At 55.3% G+C, this 19,807-nt stretch overlaps 2 protein-coding genes across 4 annotated transcripts in view; one reads left to right on the forward strand and one right to left on the reverse strand.

The window, feature by feature from the left end:
- The window catches only part of CCDC157 (coiled-coil domain containing 157), a 20,334-nt gene extending 18,430 nt beyond the window's left edge, over positions 1–1,904 (forward strand). Inside the window, exon 12 of the mRNA XM_023190696.3 lies at positions 1–1,904. This exon is cut by the window's left edge and continues 134 nt beyond it. Coding sequence (XP_023046464.2) covers positions 1–236 — 236 coding nt within the window. The 3' untranslated portion in view covers positions 237–1,904.
- Positions 1,905–2,241: 337 nt separating this feature from the next.
- Positions 2,242–10,845, reverse strand: RNF215 (ring finger protein 215). 3 transcript variants are annotated; one of them, XM_023190677.3, is made up of 9 exons: positions 10,441–10,845; positions 10,029–10,172; positions 9,481–9,552; positions 9,315–9,400; positions 7,749–7,905; positions 3,703–3,819; positions 3,483–3,626; positions 3,132–3,234; positions 2,242–3,037 (listed from the first exon to the last, which is right to left on the reverse strand). In XM_023190677.3, the coding sequence occupies exons 1-9, from the start codon at positions 10,723–10,725 to the stop codon at positions 3,015–3,017; spliced, it is 1,131 nt and encodes a 376-aa protein (XP_023046445.1). In that variant the 5' UTR covers positions 10,726–10,845; the 3' UTR covers positions 2,242–3,014. The 3 variants fall into 3 exon arrangements, 2 of the variants coding, with proteins under 2 accessions (XP_023046445.1, XP_023046444.1); XM_023190676.3 differs by having other exon boundaries at positions 3,703–3,822; positions 10,441–10,844; XR_002726069.2 differs by having other exon boundaries at positions 2,896–3,037; positions 3,470–3,626; positions 3,703–3,822.
- Between the last annotated feature and the right edge of the window lie 8,962 nt (positions 10,846–19,807).

A 19,807-nucleotide genomic window follows, 5' to 3' on the forward strand; every position in this document is an offset into this window, starting at 1 on the left:
GGCAGCCCTGCGCATCCCCACCTCGGCAGCCCTGCGCATCCCCACCTCGGCAGCCCTGCGCATCCCCACCTCGGCAGCCCTGCAGCCAGCCCAGCAAGTCCTTGCTGGAGGGTGTGACCCACTTGGACACCTGCACCCAGAACCCCATCAAGGTCTTGGTCAGGCTGAGGAAGAGACTGTCACCTGGCCGGGGACAGGCCAGCTCTGCACACCAGCCCCAGGAGCGGCCCATGTAGCCTGTGGCAGTGCTGAGGCTGGATGGCAGGTGGCTGGCAGCCCACCCGCCATAATAAAGCCCCAGCCATTGGCCCACAGCAGTCTTGGCCTCACAGTATGACTGAGCCAAGGAAAGAGCCCTTCCTTCCCTGTCCTGGGCAGGGGCCACTGAGTCCCCAGCCATGCAGTTCAGTCAGTCAGCAGAGTCCTGGCACTATGGGCCCTCAGTAAAAGGGGCCTTCCTGCTTCCCTCCCGACAGAGGCTGTGGGATAGGAGAGTACACCCAGGGCAGAGGAAGCTCCTAGGACCTGGGCTAGGTGAAGGGCCGTCTTCCCCCAGAGCAAGGGACAAGGGCTGAACCTGGGCTCAGTGGCCTGCACTGACTCAGAAGGGGGTCAGGTGGGAGTGGACAGGGGAAGGGCCGGTGAGGACATCTGAAGCAGGCAGCAGGCAGCAACACCTTCAGCCTCACCCTGGTTCAGGACCTGCTGCTGGGCACATTAAGGACCCAAGAGGTCAGGCCTCCTTTCACTGCGGAACTCCTTGCCTTTAGGAAATGGTGACCGTCATGAAGGTTTCTCTAAATCCTGGAGGTCATAGCCCCAGGAGGCCACTGAAGGCAGGGCAAGGCCTCCCCCAAGTAGAAGACACCCTGCCAGCCCTGGCTTTCCCATCCCTGTCCCTTGGGGGGTCTCTTCAGCCCAGAATGCCATGCGGCCAAGACTCTGGGGTTTTCATCACGAAGCCACCAGCCTGCCCTGAGCCACTTCACCTGTGAAGGAGTCTCCAAAAACTTGCTGAGGCCTCAGGGTACACGCTCCCAAATGCCTGAAGCATTTTCCCTTGGTGAAGAGGCCCTCAGAGCGCTTCAGTTCAGAGAGAAGGGTCGAGAGGGGCCATGTATACAGCTGAGCTACCACAGCCTTGGTCAGCCCAACTTCCTGCTTCTGAGGGGCCCGGGAGATCCTGAGGGAGGCTGGGGTGCCCCAGGCACCCCCCTCTCAGGGGAGCACCAACCCTCAGCACCCTGAACCAGGAGGCCTGTGCCCAAGTCCAGGGGCAGGACCTCACCAACTCCGCAGCCATGTATTCATTAGCTCCCAGTTCTAGAGGTCACAAGTCCAGGTTCTGTATGGCTGGGTTTTTTTGCTCGGGGTCTCAGGAGGGCTGAAATTGAGGCATCTACCAGGTTGAATTCCTTTCTGCTGGTTCTGGGGAAGAACTGGCTTCCAAGCTCCACTTGGCAGAATTCTGATCCTTGCAGCCATGGGACTGAGGTCCCCGTGTCCTCGCTGGCTGGCTGTAAGCCAGGTCCTCTCTCAGCTCCTAGAGGCTGCCCACTTTCCTTATCATGGGGCTCCCTCCATCTTCAAGTCAGCAACAGAGGATTTCTCATGCACTGAATCCCCCACATGCTTCAAATCCCTGACTTCCTCCTCTTCTACCAGCAGAAAACTACTTTGAATAGGCTCATGTGGTTAGGGCAAGGCTCACTCAAATACTTTCCATATCTTCAGGTCAGCCTGCCATAAGACAACCCTACCATGGGCGTAAAATCCCTCCAAGAAGCCGGGTGCGGTGGCTCATGTCTGTAATCCCGGCACTTTTGGAGGCCGAGGCAGGTGGATCACCTGAGGTCGGGAGTTCGAGACCAGCCTGACCAACATGGAGAAACCCCATCTCTACTAAAAATACAAAATTAGCTGGGCATGGTGGCACATGCCTGTTAATCCCAGCTACTTGGGAGGCTGAGGCAGGAGAATCGCTTGAACCCGGGAGGTGGAGGTTGCAGTGAGCCGAGATGGTGTCATTGCACTCTAGCCTCAGCAACAAGAGCGAAACCCCATCTCAAAAAATAAAAATAAATAAAATCCCTTTGAGTCATAGTTCCAGAGATTAATGCAAGGCATGTTCATGGCGGGTGGCAGTGGGACATCTTGGGGGCCATCTCGGAATTCCCTCCACCACAGGCAGTAGAACCTAAGATAACTTTTTAAAATCTTAAAACACCCATACACATTTTACATCTTATGTTAAAATATAGCCACGTTTATTTTACTATTAAACCTTCCCTACCCCACCTCTTTAAAAAAAAAAAAAAAAATGGATGCCCTTGGATGAGGCACCACATTGATCCTGTGGCTTCGAGTATCCCGGTCGGCAACACAAAGCCGCAGCCAAGGAGTCCAGAACAGGACGGTTTCTAAGGCCTCTGGTCCTAGCCGGGCCCAGGAAGGGAGCCAGGCTGGACAGGCAGTGGGACCCATGGCTCCCAGTGCCCAAGGACCAAGGGCAACAGGCAGACAGCCTTGACCAAGACGTATCCTGAAAGACAGGCCAGGGTACCCCAAGGCCAGAGAGCTCCTCCCTCAACCCACCCCCCAATAAATAAGCACAAAACCTGGCCACTGTAGTCTCAGCCTCCAGGGATTCCCAGACAGGCCACAGGGAGCTCCCCGGAACCCTGGGAACAGCTACACTGGCCCCATATTCTCCTTCCCTGTTGACCTGAGAGCTGCCTGCGAGGAGGGCAGACTCACGTCACAGGATTGCAGAGAAGGTCCCAAAGTGACCTCTTCCTTGACTGACAGGTCCCGGCCCTAGATCCCCAGCCTGTAGCTGTGGAGCCCCCCTTCCCAGTATGGACACAGTGGGTCCCTCATCCTTCCTCCCACCCACTGGACTTGCTGTCCTGTCTATCCTGCTGTCCCATCCTGTCCTGTCCTGGGAGCCCAGGCTGAGGACCGGGGAGCAGGCAGGAAGGGTTCATCCCCACGTGCAGAGTCCAGCTGGGCAGCTAATCATCAGAGTAGCGGTTCCCTGCAAGGGAGAGGAAGAAGAACAGGGAGGGAGGCATCAGGTGAGGAGCAGGCGGAGTAGGCCAAGGCCAAGGGCCCCTGCCCCTGGTGCTCACCCAGGACGTTGAATTTGCACAGTGGGCAGGTCTGCTGGAGCATCAGCCAGGGGTCCACACAGTCTCGGTGAAACTCGTGCTTACAGGGCAGCACTCGGAGCCACTACAGGGGCGGGAGAGGAAGGTCTCAGGCCACCGAAGCAGGACTCCATGTGGGGGTGCCTGGTCCCATGCCCCTCGCCTCAGCTGGGGAACTGAAACCTCACCGCTTCCCCCGCCCCACTGAAATTCTGCTCTGTAGCCCCGGGGACTGAAGGAGAAGGGCCTAGTGGAGGTGGTTCCAAGGTCCTGGGAGTAAGGTGGGAGGCATCACAGGTGAGCTGATGGCTGGTCTCTACCCGGGGCACTAGCCTGCTTGTTGCAGAAGTAGTCCAGGCACACAGCACAGGTCTCAACACCCGGCTCCGGGAGGCCCTGTGCCGCCCTGCTCAGCCGGCAGCGCCGTGTCTTGAGGGATGCCAGTCTCCGCACCACGCGGCGCTTAAACAGGTCCACCTGTGGGGAGAGGACAGGCACAGTCTTGCAGGCCCAAGGGCTGAGGGCTCTGGGGCTCCCTGGGGCTGGCTCTCACCTGGCCTCCGAGCTCCCGCTGGCTCTGCCGCGACGCCTGCCGCTGGGCCTGGACCACGAGGCCTGTGCACAGGAGCATGGCCACCAGTAGGATGGCATTCCACAGCTGTTGCAGGGGCTTCTGGGGAGGGAAGCAGTCATCAGGGACACGGGGCCGCCCCCACATGCCTCCTTTAGGAACATCTACCCCCAGGAACGCCAGGGAGCAGGCAGGTGAGGTGTGCTGATGGCCTCTGTGTCCCTGCAGTCCCCAGCTTCCTCTTCCAAAGGCTCCGTCCCTCCCGCTGTGTGCTTCTCAGGATCACTCACTCTGCCCTACACGTTTTCCCATCCAGCTTCAAGAGGAGCCACATCCATTCCCAGCCCAGGGCTCTCTGGGCAACAAACCTGATGTTTTGCACACACAGAAGCTTCTATCTGGTAGCCTCAGAGACTCCCCAAACCAGCACCCAGCAACCCAGCACCCACCGTGGGACCTGCTCACTCTCCCACCCCCATCCTCCTGCACTGCCTTCTGGTCGGCTTTCTCAGGCCCTGCCATCACCCGCTCACCCATCCAGCCTGAACGTTCACACCCCCCAGTACGGGAGGGAGCCAGCCCCCAAGGCCTGTTGCTTTGTTCTCCTGGGTTGGGGGGTAGTCTGTCATGCCCTCCTTGCCACCCATTTCCCACCCACAGCCAGAGGGTTCTCCCCTGCACACCAGGCCCCGCAACTCCCCTGCCTGAGCTCCTTCCCGGTAGTGCCACTTGCCTCCTCTCAGTGTCCTGTGCTCCTGGCTTCCTCCCGTGTCTGTGCCTCTCCATACTGTTCCCTGTCTTGGGAACCCTCTTCCACCTTATCCCTTTTCTCAGCTACTGCCTCCACCGCATCTTGCTCTAGAAGCTCCCTGACCTCTTATGGCCGGGTGAATGCGCCCCCCTGACCTCCCGCTGCCCCGCCCTCCTCACACCTGCTCTACCCAGCGTTCTCTTGCAGCTGCCCTTGGGGCTCTGTGTGCTCCCATCCGTGGAAGGTAACCATAGCTGATGTGGCCACCACTCTAACCCAGTACCTCCCATCATCTTTGTGGCTTGAGTGAATCTGGAAAGGAAACATGACTGAGAGAACACTTTAAAGCCTAGGGGCCCCAGGCCTCTGGGCAGCCTCAGAGTGACTGAGAGAACCACAAGGATCTTGACTCAACTCGCCCCAGATGTGGTGTGGCTGCTGGGCTCTGACTACTCAACAGCTGGCTCAGGAGATGGTGCAGCGGAGTAAGCAAAACACAGCACGCTCCCTCAGGTGCGCCTCTGCACAGGGTCTGTGGATGTCTTAGGACTAATACACACATTCACTTCAAAGCTCTCTGCAGCTGAGTGCTGCTCTGCCATCGTGTCCTTCCCTGACCGATGCTGAAGTTCATCTACCGTCAGTGGGGAAGAGGGGCTGAGAAATGACCTGATGTGAAGAGGTCACAGCTCTAGAGAAGCCTGGGTGCTGCTAGTGCCACAAGCCATTGCTCTGCTCAGAGTGGAGGTGCTCTGGGGGCCCTCACTGGGAAGTGTCTGTGAGCCCCAACTCCCCTCTCCATCCTGCCCTCTTCTCTCCTCCAGCTGCAGCTGGGCAGTGCCACCTGTTCTAGGAAGCTGTCCCCAAGCCCCAGGCTGAGTGCCTTTACCATGCCCTAGAGGGTCCCACCAGCTCTGTGCTCACCCCAGCAGTGACAGCATGTCTCTGGCCTATCTCCTCTCTAGACTGGGCCCCCATGAGCCCAGGGCTGGAGCAGCCCAGTTGGCCAACACCTGCTGGGGGCTATATACCAGGAGACTGGGGCATCATTGCGTGGCAGAGAAGTAACTCAAGAAATGCTTGTGGGCCGGCCGCGGTGGCTCACAGGCCTGTAATCCCAGCACTGTGGGAGGCCGAAGCGGGCAGATCACCTGAGGTCGAGAGTTCAAGACCAGCCTGACCAACATGGAGAAACCCCGTCTCTACTAGAAATACAAAAAATTAGCTGGTGTGTGGTGGCACAGGCCTGTAGTCCCAGCTACTTGGGAGGCTGAGGTAGGAGAATCGCTTGAACCGGGAGGCGGAGGTTGCAGTGAGCCAAGATCGCACCATTGCACTCCAGCCTAGGCAGCAAGAGTAAAACGCTGTCTCAAAAAAAAAAAAAAAAAAAGCTTGTAGACAGAATACCCTTGAATGCCCTTATGCCAAGTGTTGGAAATCCAGGGACAATAAAATACAGCCCTGGCTGTCAGGAGACAAAGTGACACTCCTGAGCCCCATGCCAGGACTGAGTGGCCATTATGGCGTAAGTTCTCCAGGGTAGAGCCTGCTCTAGAGCTCTATGGCTCAGAGCAGCCAGCTGGCTGGGCTGATGGTATGGCCAGCCTGAAGCTCCGCTGCAGGCCAGAGACCCAGCCTCCCCAGGCACACTGCATCCTGGGGAGCCCTATGTGCCCCAGGTTCAGTGCATCTTGGGGAATGTACCTTGGTAGAGCCCCAGGTGACGATGGAGGGCAGGAAGAGCAGTAAGAACAGTTCATTAGCCAGGGATGGTGGCTCACGCCTGTAATCTCAGTACTTTGGGAGGCCAAGGTGGGCAGATTGCCTAAGCTCAGGAGTTTGAGACCAGCCTGGGCGACACAGCGAAACCCCATCTCTACAAAAAATACAAAAGTTAGCTAGACATGGTGGCATGTGCCTGTAGTTCCAGCTACTTGGGGGGCTGAGGTGGGAGGGTCACTTGAGCCCAGGAAGTCGAGGCTGCAGTGAGCCAAGATCATGTCACTGCTGTTCATCAGACCTTCCTGATACATGGGTGTTGCTGCTCTGTACTCCCAGAGGCTGGAGGGATGGTGACTGGGCCCTGGGGTCAGGACTGAGAGCCCAATGCCTATTAGGCCAGCTACTGAGATGCCTACTCCAGCCACCCGTCAGACATCTCAGTGGCCATGGCCACCCAATAATTGGGTTGGGACCACCTTGACCTCGGCCTGCAGCCTGGCCAAGGCTGCACAGCTCTGCCCTCTGGAGTAGCCAGACCGACCTGCAGACTGCGCACAGCTCCACCCCAGGCCTCTCACCAATGCCTGCTGTCCAGAGGCCTGTGTGGGCTACCCATGACAGGGATACACAGAATACCATCCCTGTTCACAAATGAGGAACACGAGGCCAGAGAGGAGAAACTCTCAGCCTGAGATCAGTCAGCTAATGTTTCCGAACCAGGATTTGATCCCAAGATTGCCCCACTGGAAGTTGCCCTGCACAGCCCACGGTGGCCAACACCTGCTGGAGGCCGTACACTAGGAGACCGGGAGTACACCAGCAGTCCAGGGACTCAAGAAATGCTTGTGAACAGAGTACCCTTGAATGCCCCGATGCCAAGCGCTGGAAACCAGAAACGATAAAACACAGTCCTGGCTGTCAGGAGACAAAGTGACACACCCCCATCACATGCAGGATAGGCTGTCCCAAGAAGCCCAGGAACAGCCTGACCACGCCTTGCTGTGATACAAGAGGGAGAGAGGGGACTTCAAGCTGGGCTGTGAGGGAGGCTTTCCAAAGAATGGTGGCAGGATGAGTTGTGAAGGTTCTAGCTAGACTAGGACGTGCGGACACAGAGAGAAAAGGTGTCCACGTCTACAGCCAGGCGTAGACAAGGCCCAGTGGCAGAAGGCCAGGGCATGTGTAGTTATTGGTACAGGGTGGCCAGAGCATACGAAAAAGGACTAGAAAAACAGAGTGAGTGAGTGATGCAGAGAGCTGTGAAAGCCACGCAAAGGGGTCTGAATTTTATTCTACAGACAGTAAAATAAGGCTTCCCAATGCCTGCAGAACGCGAGGACAGCAGCTAACACTGACTGCACGTGACCTGGCCCAGGCACCCCACTGAGCACCCACCTGCACCATGTCTCTGAACACTCACAGCACTCCTGTGGGGTGGGAGAGGCCGTCCTTGCCACCAAGGTGGGGAGAAGCCACAGGATTTGCAAGACAAGGCCATGTATGTGGCCCCATGAGCCTCCTTTCCCTAGGCGCCGTGTAATGTGCTAGCACCCACCTGCTCCTGGGCACGACTGCCTCCCAGGCAGACCAAGTCCTGCCATCCTCCATAGCCATCCTTGGAGAGGCCACAGGTGGTCCATAAGGTCAGCTTCCACTCAATATTGGCAGACAGGGACTCTCCGCTGGTGATCTCAGCCGTGGCCTGGGTCCTCCTGGGAGGGCCAGATGGAAGGACTCTTGGAAAGAGAGGCCCAGTCCCACCCAATCCCAGTTCTGCAGGAAAAGGGTACCTATGACTATCGCCCCTGTTGGCCTTCCACTTTACCCCAGGCCTTTTTCCTCTATTGGTTTTTCCAGTTTTCACACCAGCCAGGCCAGGGAAGCCTGCAAGCCCAGGGAGTCCACCTTCCTCCTTGCTGGGGCCAGTCCCCTCTGCCCACAGAGCCACCTCCTTGCTCCAAGCTCCAGGCTCTGGCACCTCCTTCCCATCCCCTCACCCAGTTTTCAGCCTGGGAAAAGGCAGTCTTTTTTGTTTGTCTTTTTGTTTTTGAGACAGGGTCTCCCTTTGTCACCCAGGCTGGAGTGCAGTGGCACAGTCACATTTCACTGCAGCCTCTACTCCCAGGGCTCAAGTGATCCTCCCACTTCAGCCTCCTGATTAGCTAGGACTACAGGCATGTGCCACCACACTCAGCTAATTTTTGTATTTTTTTTTGTAGAGACTGAGTCTTGCCATATTGCCCCAGCTGGTCTCAAACTCCTGGACTCAAGTAATACTCCTTCCTCGGCTTACCAAAGCACTGGGATTACAGGCATAAGACACCATTCCCAGCCGAAAGGGCAGTCTTAAAGCTAACAGTTGGCCAGGCGCGGTGGCTCACGCCAGTAATCCAGCACTTTGGGAGGCCGAGACAGGCGGATCACGAGGTCAGCAGATCGAGACCATCCTGGCTAACACGGTGAAACCCTGTCACTACTAAAAATACAAACAAATTAGCCAGGCGTCATGGTGGGCACCTGTAGTCCCAGCTACTTGGGAGGCTGAGGCAGGAGAATGGCGTGAACCCAGGAGGCGGAGCTTGCAGTGAGCCGAGATTGCACCACTGCACTCCAGCCTGGGCGACAGAGCGAGACTCCATCTCAAAAAAAAAAAAGAGCTAACAGTTAGGCCGGGCCCTACCAGGCCCAGTCACAGTGGCAGCAGGGGCAGCAGCAGCAGCAGTGGAGCAGTGGCAACGGGGGCTCACGCCTGTAATCCCAGCACTTTGGGAGGCCGAGGCAGGTGGACCTGAGGTCAGGTGTTTAAGACCAGCCTGGTTAACATGGTGAAACCCTGTCCCTACTAAAAATACAAAAAATTAGTTGGGTGTGGTGACACATGACTGTGATCCTAGCTACTTGGGAGGCTAAGGCAGGAGAATCACTTGAACCTGGAAAGCAGAGATTCCAGTGAGCCGAGATTGCACCATTGCACTCCAGCCTGGGCAACAAGAGTGATACTCCATCTCAAAAACAAAAGGCTAACAGGTAAGACCCTGGTCCCAAGCCCCCTCAGCCCATGGGAGAGCCAGGGGCTCTCTGTACCCAGGGTCAGTTCTTTGAAGTCTAAATGCCAACTCACTGCAGCAGTGCATCCAACAGCTTGGTGACATTGGAGGAATAATGGAGGACGATCACTGGCCTAAGCAGAAGCTGGGATATGTCCAGCTGCAGGGAGACAAAGAAGTCAGCAGGCCTGGGTCTCCCTTTCCCCAGCTTGCTTACCCTCACGGCCTGGTCTGATTTACCTCTCGGACCATGTTGTGGTTCAGGATGAGGAGAAGCAGGGCAGACGCTCCCAGGAAGAGGGCCCGCCGCATCTGCAGAGGGATAGAAGGCAAGAGGCTAACATATACCCTGCCTGCACACCTGTCTCACCACCTGCAGCCCCAGCTGCTCTTAGTTCCTGGCCCTGCAGTGAACAAAACTCTGGACAGACTAGCCATAAGCTCCTTGAAGTCAAAGGTGGAAACTGCTTCCTTCCTCCTGCCTCCCTTCCAGATGCGCTGTGCCTTCCCCGGTCCCAGCCGGGCAGTCCCCACAGTGGCTGCTAGCAGCAGCTCCCCCCATCCCATACTCTCAGAGCCTGGTCAAGCTTCCCAACCTCTCTCTGGCCTCTTCTCACCTCCCTGCTTCGAAGCCGTACTGACTCCATTCTTCAAACTGGGGTGCTCTGACCCACCCAGGCCTAGGGCTTCTCTGCAAGCTCTTAAGGGCCCATCTAAGGAGGGCCTGGCTCTAGCAGATGCCTTGGAATCCCTTCCTCCAGCCCCTCCCCCCTAGACATCTCCTGCACCTGCTGGACCAGGGCCTTGGGATAGGCCTGCGGGCCACTACCCTTATTCTCCTGGTGGAGCTGGGCCGCCTGCTCCTTGCCCACGTATGCCACTGCAATCCAGCCTTCCACCGGCGCCTCCTGCTCGGCATCGACGATGTCCATCTGTGTGGCAAGGGGCCATGAGCAGAGGGAGGCCGGGTGTTGGGGAGGAGGGAGCCGGGGTCATCACAGTGGATGCAAGGCCAGAGTTCGGAGAGCATCTGGCTCTCAGGTTTGGGAAGCCTGAATGCTGGGTGCCTGGGGAGCCTGGGGAGGGGCGCTGGACTGTCAGGGTTTAGTGGAGGATGAACATCGCTTCTGGGTGCGGGGTCTCTAGGGAGGGTTGGGAGAGGGGTTTAGTGAAGCGGCCAGATGGCTCAGGAGCGCTCACCAGCAGCAGGCGACCGCCCAGCAGGGGCGCCGGGTCGGCTTCGGAGCCGATCCTGACGCCCTCCAGGACCAGAGCGTCCTGGCGCGGCAGTCTCACGTCCACCCGCACGGCGCGGGCTCCGCCCCGCCCCGCCCCGGCCGCCGGCTCGCTGCCGTCCGCCGCGGCCCCGGGCCCCGCCAGGCCCAGCCACAGCGGCAGCAGGGGTAGCAGCAGCAGCAGCGGCGACGGAGGCGGCGGAGGCGGCGGCGGCGGCGATCTCAGCGCGGGGCGAGCGGCGGGGCCCATGGCCGGACCCGACGAGCTGGCGCAACAGTGGGACCGGGGGTCCCGGGCACGGGGGGATCAGAGGTAGAGAGGCCGCTGCCGGACGGGGCGGGGCGCCGGGAGGGGCGGGGCCGCGGCCGGACGGGGAGGGGCACCAGGAGGAACGGGGTGGGCGCTCGGCGTCTCCCGCGCCCAGACTTGGCCGCGGGCGCCCCCTGGTGGCCGCGGAGAGCTTAGGCGCTGGCGGCCCAGGGTGCTGGAGAGGGGCGGAACCCGGGTCGCAGCAGGAAGGCGGGAAGTCAGAGAGAGGAAGTTCTCGCAGCCAGCGGGGTGCTCCGGCAGCGGACGCGTATGCGGGGCAGACAGGAAAATAGTTGAAAAGGGCGACCTGGGGGAGCAGAGACACGATCAGAGCCCGAGAAGGGCAGGAGCAAGGGATGGCTAAGGGACCTGGTGGCAGGCCCTTATTCTGCGGCAGCCCCACTGACCCACGGGGTGGCCAGGGCCAAGTCACGTCCCTCTCTTCCCCGGTCCTCCCTGTCTCGACCCCACTAAACAGCAGGAGGCAGAGAACCAGAGACTGGCATGGGAAGCCCATGGGAGAGATGGAGGGGCAGGGGAAAGGGGCTGGGGGGCAAGGCAAGATGAAGCAGTCAGGGACCCAGTGCCTCAGTGGGACCGAGAGGCTGGGTCACTTCCCTCATCTGTGAAATGGGCACCATAGGCCGGGCGTGGTGGCTAACGCCTGTAATCCCAGCACTTTGGGAGGCCGAGGGAGGCAGATCACCTGAGGTCGGGAGTTTGAGACCAGCCTGACCAACATGGAGAAACCCCCATCTCTACTAAAAATACAAAATTAGCCGGTTGTGGTGGTGCGTGCCTCTAATCCCAGCTATTCATAAGGCTGAAGCAAGAGAATACTTTGAACCCGGGAGGCGGAATTGTGGGCCATTGAACTCCAGCCTGGGCAACAAGAGTGAAATTCCGTCTCAACATACATACATACATACATACATACATACATAAGGACCGTGTAAAATCAACCCTGCCTCACCCCCAGCAAATAACTCAAATGTCTACTGGAATGTGGAAGTCCCACTACTGTCCTAACTACTAACTACTGTCCCACTACTGTCTGTTTCTCCAAGGGTTGGGGCTGCTGGGAGCTGGCTCAGTCTGAAACCTGAGCCTTTAAAAATTGTATGGTTGGCCAGGCGCGGTGGCTCACGCCTGTAATCCCAGCACTTTGGGAGGCCAAGGTGGGTGGATCAGGAGGTCAGGAGATTGAGACCACCCTGACTAACAAGGCGAAACTCCATCTCTACTAAAAATACAAAAAATTAGCCAGGTATGGGGGGGGGGCACCTGTAGTCCCAGCTACTCAGGAGGCTGAGGTGTGAACCCAGGAGGTGGAGCTTGCAGTGAGCTGAGATCGTGCCACTGCACTCCAGCCTGGGCAACAGAGCGAGACTCTGTCTCAAAAAAAAAATTGTATGGTGATACAAGGGCAAGGGTCAGATGAGCCACAACCTCTTTTTTCTCCAGAAAAATTGAAATAATTTTACAGTGAACACCTGTATGAACACTGATATGGGATGAACAAGTTGCTCCTGAAGAAGTGTGAGATGGGAATATAAGACAGCCCCCGATATCAGCCTAAAGACAGACAAATGGAACATGAAATAGGCCAGAAACTGACCCACGTATCTAAAGATGGTGTATGTCAGATGAAGTACTGTGTTTGTGGAGATAGAAGGAGGCAGTATCATGGACTGTTTGGTAAATTGTGCTAAGAAATTCAATTAGCCATTAGGAAAAAAAATGAAATTAGACCCCTATTACATACATATCATATATAAAATATTAATTCCATGTAGATTAAAGACATAAATAAGAAAAGTAAAAGTTTAAGCATTGAAAAATTATTTATGTATTTGTTTATTTTTGATACAGGGTCTCTCTCTGTCGTCCAGGCTGGAGTGCAATGGTGCCATCTCAGCTCACTGCAGCCTCCACCTCCCAGGGTCAAGGGATTCTCCCTCCTCAGCCGCCAAAGTAGCTGAGACCACAGGGGTGTGCCACCATACCCAGCTAATTGTTTTTTTTTTTTTTTTTTTTTTTTTGTAGAGACAAGGTTTCACCATGTTGCCCAGGCTGGTCTCGAACTCCTGGACTCAAGGGATCTGCCTGCCTCAGCCTCCCAAAGTGCTGGGATTATAGGCATTAGCCACTGCACGTAGCTAGATTCTCTGTTCTGTTCCATTGGTCTATAGTAGTCTCCTCTTACCTGAGGTTTTAGTTACCTTCAGCCAACCAAGGTCCAAAAAAATATTAAATGGAAAATTCCAGAAATAAACAATTCATAAGTTTTAAATTGCCTGCCATTCTGAATGATGTGATGAAATCTCTTGCCCTTCCTCTCCATCCCACTCTGGATGTGAATCTTCCCCACGCTGTAAATGTTACCACCTCTTAGTCACTTATAGGCCTCAGAGTTATCAGACTGAAGAAACACAGTATGTGTTCAGCACTACCTGAGGTTTCGGGCATCCATGAGGATCTTGGAACGTATCGCCCAAGGATAAGGGATCACTACTTGGATACATTACTAACTTTTTTTGTTTTTTGTTTTTTGAGATGGCGTCTCGCTCTGTTGCCCAGGCTAGAGTGCAATGGCATGATCTCGGCTCAATGCAACCTCCGCCTCCCAGGTTCAAGCAATTCTCCTGCCTCAGCCTCCCAAGTAGCTGGGACTACAGGCGCCCACCACCACACCCAGCTAATTTTTATATTTTTAATAGAGACAGGGTTTCATCATGTTGACCAGGATGGTCTCGATCTCTTGACCTTGTGATCCACCTGCCTCGGCCTCTCAAAGTGCTGGGATTACAGGCGTGAGCCACCACGCCCGGCTACTAATGTTCTTTCATATGTATGAAATCACTCTTCATAAGCTACAAAATGCACTGTGGAACCCCTGTGGTGCCTGTGGAGAGACTTGCTTCTCCAATTCTGTGACTGTTCCAGCCCCTCTGTCAGCCCCAACAACAGGGTTGCAAGGATGCACCCTGTAATCAGCCAGGTCTTTGGCTCCATGTTCTGCCTGCCCCATCCCCACTTTCTCCCTACCCCTCACCCCACGGACCTAGTCACCCCTCAACATACACACTCCAACCAGATGCAGGTCCTTGTTCACGCTTGTCCTCCACCTAGAACACAGTTCTGCTTCCCCACTAATATCCACATCCTAGCTTTCCATCAGTGGGAGCCGGAGCCCCCTTGCAGACTTGGTGGGTAACCAGTTCCCTGTGGTGTGTTCTTCCATGGGGTAACCCCTGGTTATCCCAGAAGGGACAAGAGCTGGAGGATGTCATCCCAATGTGGGTGGGTGTAGCTCAGCCCATCCAGGGGCCTTCTGCTGCTTTTGGGGTGAGGAGGGTTAGGGGGTGGGTAAAGAAACAGTGAAGATTGGAGCCAGTGCTTGCGGGGGGCAGGGTGCAGTGTAAACCCAGGAAGTGAGGCAGCCAAGGATGGGAGATTGACTGCAAGGAGATGAATGACCTTGAGGCCCTGCCTAGGAGTGGAGTGTCTGAGGAGGAGGGGACTGGAGGACCCCAGAAGGGAGGGAAGGGATGCCAGCTAAGAGACAAGCAGGCCGCCCTGCTCCCAAGGACGGACGACAGGATGCTCAGCCCTGTGGGCTCTCTCTGGAGTAGCCCAACCTGCAGATCCAAGCTCCCAAGAGAGGGTGGGGAGCTAGAGAGGACAGGGCTGTCACTCTGTCACTATGGGCTTCTGGGCAAGCCACTTCCATTTTCTTTTCTTTTTTTTTTTGAGACGGAGTCTCGCTCTGTTGCCCAGGCTGGAGTGCAGTGGTGCGATCTCGGCTCACTGCAAGCTCTACCTCCCGGGTTCACACCATTCTCCTGCCTCAGCCTCCTGAGTAGCTGGGACTACAAGCGCCCACCATCACGCCTGGCTAGTTTTTTGTATTTTTAGTAGAGACGGGGTTTCACTGTGTGAGCCGGGATGGGATGGTCTCAATCTCCTGACCTCATGATCCGCCCGCCTCGGCCTCCCAAAAGTGCTGGGATTACAGGCGTGAGCCACCGTGCCTGGCGACCCACTTCCATTTTCTTGGCCTTCGTCCTCAGTTATAAAATGGGAGCCTGGACTAAATGACTTGGGAGGGCCTTTCATCAGACGTGCTGTGATTCCAAGTAGCTTGTTTCTTGGGATACGAGGTTTCCTGGCCCTGGGCTGGGCAGAGACCTGCATGGAGAAGGCCCCAATTCCTCTGTCTCTCCGTGCTCTGTAACGTTGCTGGGGACCTAGGAAGAAATAAAGGTATTAATGAAAGTGTGAGGCATGGATTATGTTAGCTCAGCGGTGGAAGCGGGTGGTGATGAGGATGAAATGTTTTAAAATTGGTACCAGGAATGGGGTGTATGATAAGGCCAGTGAATTCTGTGAACCTGAGCCCTCTGCTTCTCTTCCTTTGCTGTGAAATGAGCTATTTGGTCATACACCAGGCTGTGCAAATGCCATACAAATGGATGAGGCATTTCATGAGTACACAGATGGTGATGCTGGCAGAAGGATGAAGGGCAGGGAAGGCAAATCCACATCTAGAATATGTGTCTGTTCCAGTGAGCATGAACCTGGGCCCCACCAATGAGGAAGAGGCCAAGGTAATCAAGCTGCCACCAGGTGGCAGGCTGGTCCCTGGGGAATGTGGCCACATGGGGCCCAGTGGCTTCATTTTGTACAAAAAGGGCCTTGAAGAAGACAATGCCTAACTCACCGGAATGTGTCACCATCAGTGGGGGCTTCAGCCCAGTGGCAACAGGGACGGCCAGGCCTGAGGTGGCGGTATTTTTAGAACATGGAGGTCCCTAAGATCCCTTTACCTTATGGACATGAGCTCCAGCACATAAAATAAGTTGTCTTCAAAGATCTTAAAGTGTCCCTTGATTGCTTAGTTCCATCTGCCACCTCCCTCCACTCACCCAGATGCTCAGAGGGTCGATGACTCACTCAAGATCACACAGGGCAGATGCAAAGCAGCCGCAGAGTAATTGTGGCATGGACTACAAAGTGGAAGGGGTCCTGCTCCTTCCTTGGGCCCAGCTCTCAGGGACAGGGTGAGTGTCATGCCCACAAATGGATATCAAAGGTATTCTCGGTGCTAGGCACTGGGCATGGAGCAGTGACCATAACCAGCAATGGTTTCTGCCCTTGAGAACAGATAGAAAAGCATAATCACATACACAAGCGAGATCATTTCAGGCCACGGTAGGTGCCACAGGAACGAGATGAAATAGCATCAGAGAGGGGCTGGTGGCCAGAGGCCACTTCAGCCTCATTACCAGGGAAGGGAGACCCCTCTAAGAGCTGGTGTGTGGGCTGGCACCTGAATGGCAAGAATATCCAAGAGAAGGAACAGAGAGTGCAAGTCAAAACAGCTGATACCAGCTGGCAACAGTGGGTCACACCTGTAATCCCAGCACTTTGGGAGGCCAAGGTGGGAGGATCACTTGAGGCCAAGAGTTCAAGACCAGCCTGGGCAACATAGTGAGACCCCCCATCTCTTAAAAAAAACCCACAAAAAAAAAAAAAAAAAAAAAAACCAATAGCTTCACTGTGTTCCAGGTACTCTTCAACATTCTTTTCATGAATTAGCTCATTTAATCTCATTCCAATCATATGAGGTAGTAAGATTATCACTGCCACTTTACAGATGGGAAATTGAGGCAGAGGTCAAGTAACTTTGCTAAGTTATAGAACCAGGACCCAAATCCAGGTAGTCTGGTTCCAGAGTTGGTGGGCCCACCCCTATGCCATTCTGCTCTGAGAGGTCACTGGCGTGGGAACAAGCTTGCCTGTGGAATCTGGACTCTATTTTAGCTCTATTTGGGGTGGAAATGGGAACCCATCCTTCCCAAGGGAAGTCTCCAGGCCCCTGCCAGCTAGCGCCAAAGCCATAGCAGGGGCCCCCAGCACCCCTCCAGCCCTCCCCTCCCCTCTGGGGGAGTCCTGAGGTCCCAGCTCCCTGCCCCCAGCCTCTGTGCTCACAGCTATCTGGGCCACATCATTCTAAAGGGATTTGGCTCTTGGAGACAACTGGAGACTGGTGAGAAAGGGCTTAGGGATTAGACAGTGATACCCAGGAAGGTAAGGGACTTAATCAGGGGTTCAAGTGTGGGAAGTAGGGTGGGGAGAGGATTTTGTTTCTTTGCAAAGCCAGGCTGGACTGAGGAAGTGAGGAGGAAGTGGGGCTCAGGGGAGGAGCCAGACAGGCTTAGTTTCTCACTCTCTGATGTGCCTTCAGAAGCAACACAATAGTAATAATAATCCCTCACCTGGTGCGCCCACCACTTCCCCAGCCATTACTTCACTTGCAATTTTCACAGCGATGGGATTAGTTCTCTCACCAGATCACAGACACCCAGAGGAGGCAGGTGACTTGAGGCGGCTGCAAGCCCCACAGGGCTGGGCTGGGAGGAGGGGAGGAGGCTGGGGCCAGGGCTTTTCTGCATGGCTACCCGCAGGCACAAAGGCTTTCCAGAGAGTTCGTGCTGCCCTGGCCCCGTGGAAGTAGAGTGTTCCATAAATATTTGTTGAAGGGTTTAAAAGACTGTTCTTTCCAACTCTCAAATCGCAGAGCCAATCTCTTTGCCACTCCCTTCCCCCTGGCACCACAGATTCTGAGGCCAGGGCACGCAGGAGGCCTCTGATCTCAAGGCCAGTGCCCTCATTTTAGTGAGGAAACAACCAAGGTCTAGAAGGCACGGGCCAGCAGCCCTGAGGAGACCCCCAAATGTGCGCCTTGTGGAATAATCACGGCAGCACATTAAGCAAGAACACAGTCTCCAGTTCACACACCGGACTCCCAGTCCAGTGCTCCTTTCTGTGCCCAGAGCTGCCCCCTAGAAGAATCTGAAGCACAGGGCTCTGTCAGCACTAGGACTGCCACCCCAACGCTTCTCCTAGATCTCTGCGTGCCACCAGCCTTCTTTCAGTTGTTCACACTCTGTGTTCCCCTAACCAAAGTCCCCAGCAAGATACATCCATCACAGAAGGCTGTCCCCTCCAGCCTGCCTGACCCGGGAGGCCTGGTTCTTCCTGTTGGGCCACGCTGTTCCCTGATAATTGCCACTACAATGCAAAATAGTCCACACCAAGGCCAGGAAAGGGGACATCTGGTTGGCGGAGGGTAGCTCAGGGAGAGGCTCCTGGAAACAGTATTTGATCAGAGTCTTGAGGGCTGGGGAAGACCTGGCAGGAGGATACAGGACACAGCAGCAACCCTCACAGAAGCAGGAGTGCAGAGGTGTGTCTAAAGGACAGTGGGAAGCTTCTCAGACTGAAATAAAGTGTGTGGAGGGGGCAAGTGGCCCTTGGTGCCACAGGGAACGCTGGGATAGGGTGAGGGTAGGCCTCAGATGCAGATCAGAGGGATTGAGTCGACTCAGGAGGGAACCAGGGAGCCATTGAAGATTCTTGAGCAGGGGTGCAACATATCTAGCAGGGAGGAAGAACTGTAGGGCAGGGATTAGGGGATGGAGAAAAAGTGGGGATGGGAGGGAGGGACTCTCTCTTGGTAGCCAGCTCCAAGGACTTCACCAGATTATTTATTTAGGGTTTTTGTTTTGTTTTGTTTTTTGAGACAGAGTTTCACTCTTGTTGCCCAGACTGGACTTCAGTGGCACAATCTTGGCTCACTGCAGCCTCTGCCTCCTGGGTTCAAACAATTCTCCTGCCTCAACATCCCAAGTAGCTGGGATTACAGGTGCCCGCCATCAGGCCCGGTTAATTTTTGTATTTTTAGTAGAGACGGCATTTCACCATGTTGGCCAGGCTGGTCTCAAGCTCCTGAACTCAGGTAATCCACCTGCCTCGGCCTCCCAAAGTTCTGGGATTACAGGCATGAGCCACTGAGCCCGGTTAGTTGGTTTTGTTTTTTTTTTTTGAGACAGAGTCTTGCTTTGTCGCCTAGGCTGGAATGCAATGGTGCAATCTTGGGTCACTGCAGCCTCCACTTCTTGGGTTCAAGTGATTCTCCTGCCTCAGCCTCCCAAGTAGCTGGGACTACAGGTGTGCACCACCATGCCCGGCTAGTTTTTTTTTTTTTTTTTTTTTTTTGGTATGTTTAGTAGATACAGGGTTCACCATGTTGGCCAGACTGGTCTTGAACTCCAGACCTCAGGTGATCTGCCCGCCTCGGCCTCCCAAAGTGCTGGGATTACAGGCGTGAGCCACCCAGCCTGGGCCTCTTTAGGATTTATATGATCACATTAACTAGCTGTTTTACGGTGGGCCAGAGGTAGGTTAAGTCTCAGTGGAGGAAGAAGAAAGAGGCAGCTGTTGAACCTGGGAGGCACAGGCCTGGGGAAGGGTTCTTTACTGAGGCTTTTATTTGGGTAACTTCAGATGTGGGGAGGGCTGTATCCTGTTGGGTGAAGGTGATTGTGTACTTTCCTGGGTAACTTCTGCAGGCAGTTCCCAGGCCCGTCCACACCTTGGCCTGGGAGCATTCGGCCTAGAAACCACAAACTTGGGTTTAAGTCCCAACTCTGCACGTGTCCACCTATGACCACCTCTCCTTCAGGCTCCTCAATAAGTCACCTGACCTGCCTACCTTACAGAATTGTCCCATGCTTAAGTGACAAGCTAGATCTGAGGTACCTTGTGAACTGTAAGTTGCTGAACCAATATAAAAGGCTGTGTTTCTTTTCTTTTTTTTTTTTTTAGAGAGAGTCTTGCTCTGTCGCCCGAGACTGGAGTGCAATGGCATGATCTTGGCTCACTGCATCCTCTGCCTCCCGGGTTCAAGCAATTCTCCCACCTCAGCCTCCTGAGGAGTTGGGACTACAGATGCACACCACCACACCTGGCTAATTGTTGTATTTTTAATAGAGATGGGGTTTCACCATGGTGGCCAGGCTAGTCTCGAACTCCTGACCTCAAGTGATCTGCCTGCCTTGGCCTCCCAAAGTACTGGGATTATAGGCATGAGCCACCACTCCTGACCAAGATGGTGTTCTTCTATAATAGTTTCCTTTGAGTAGGCTCTACTCTGGAAAGAACAGCCTGGCCCTGG

Source organism: Piliocolobus tephrosceles, chromosome 19 (assembly GCF_002776525.5).
Source record: "Piliocolobus tephrosceles isolate RC106 chromosome 19, ASM277652v3, whole genome shotgun sequence".
In the NCBI taxonomy this organism is placed as follows: domain Eukaryota; kingdom Metazoa; phylum Chordata; class Mammalia; order Primates; family Cercopithecidae; genus Piliocolobus; species Piliocolobus tephrosceles.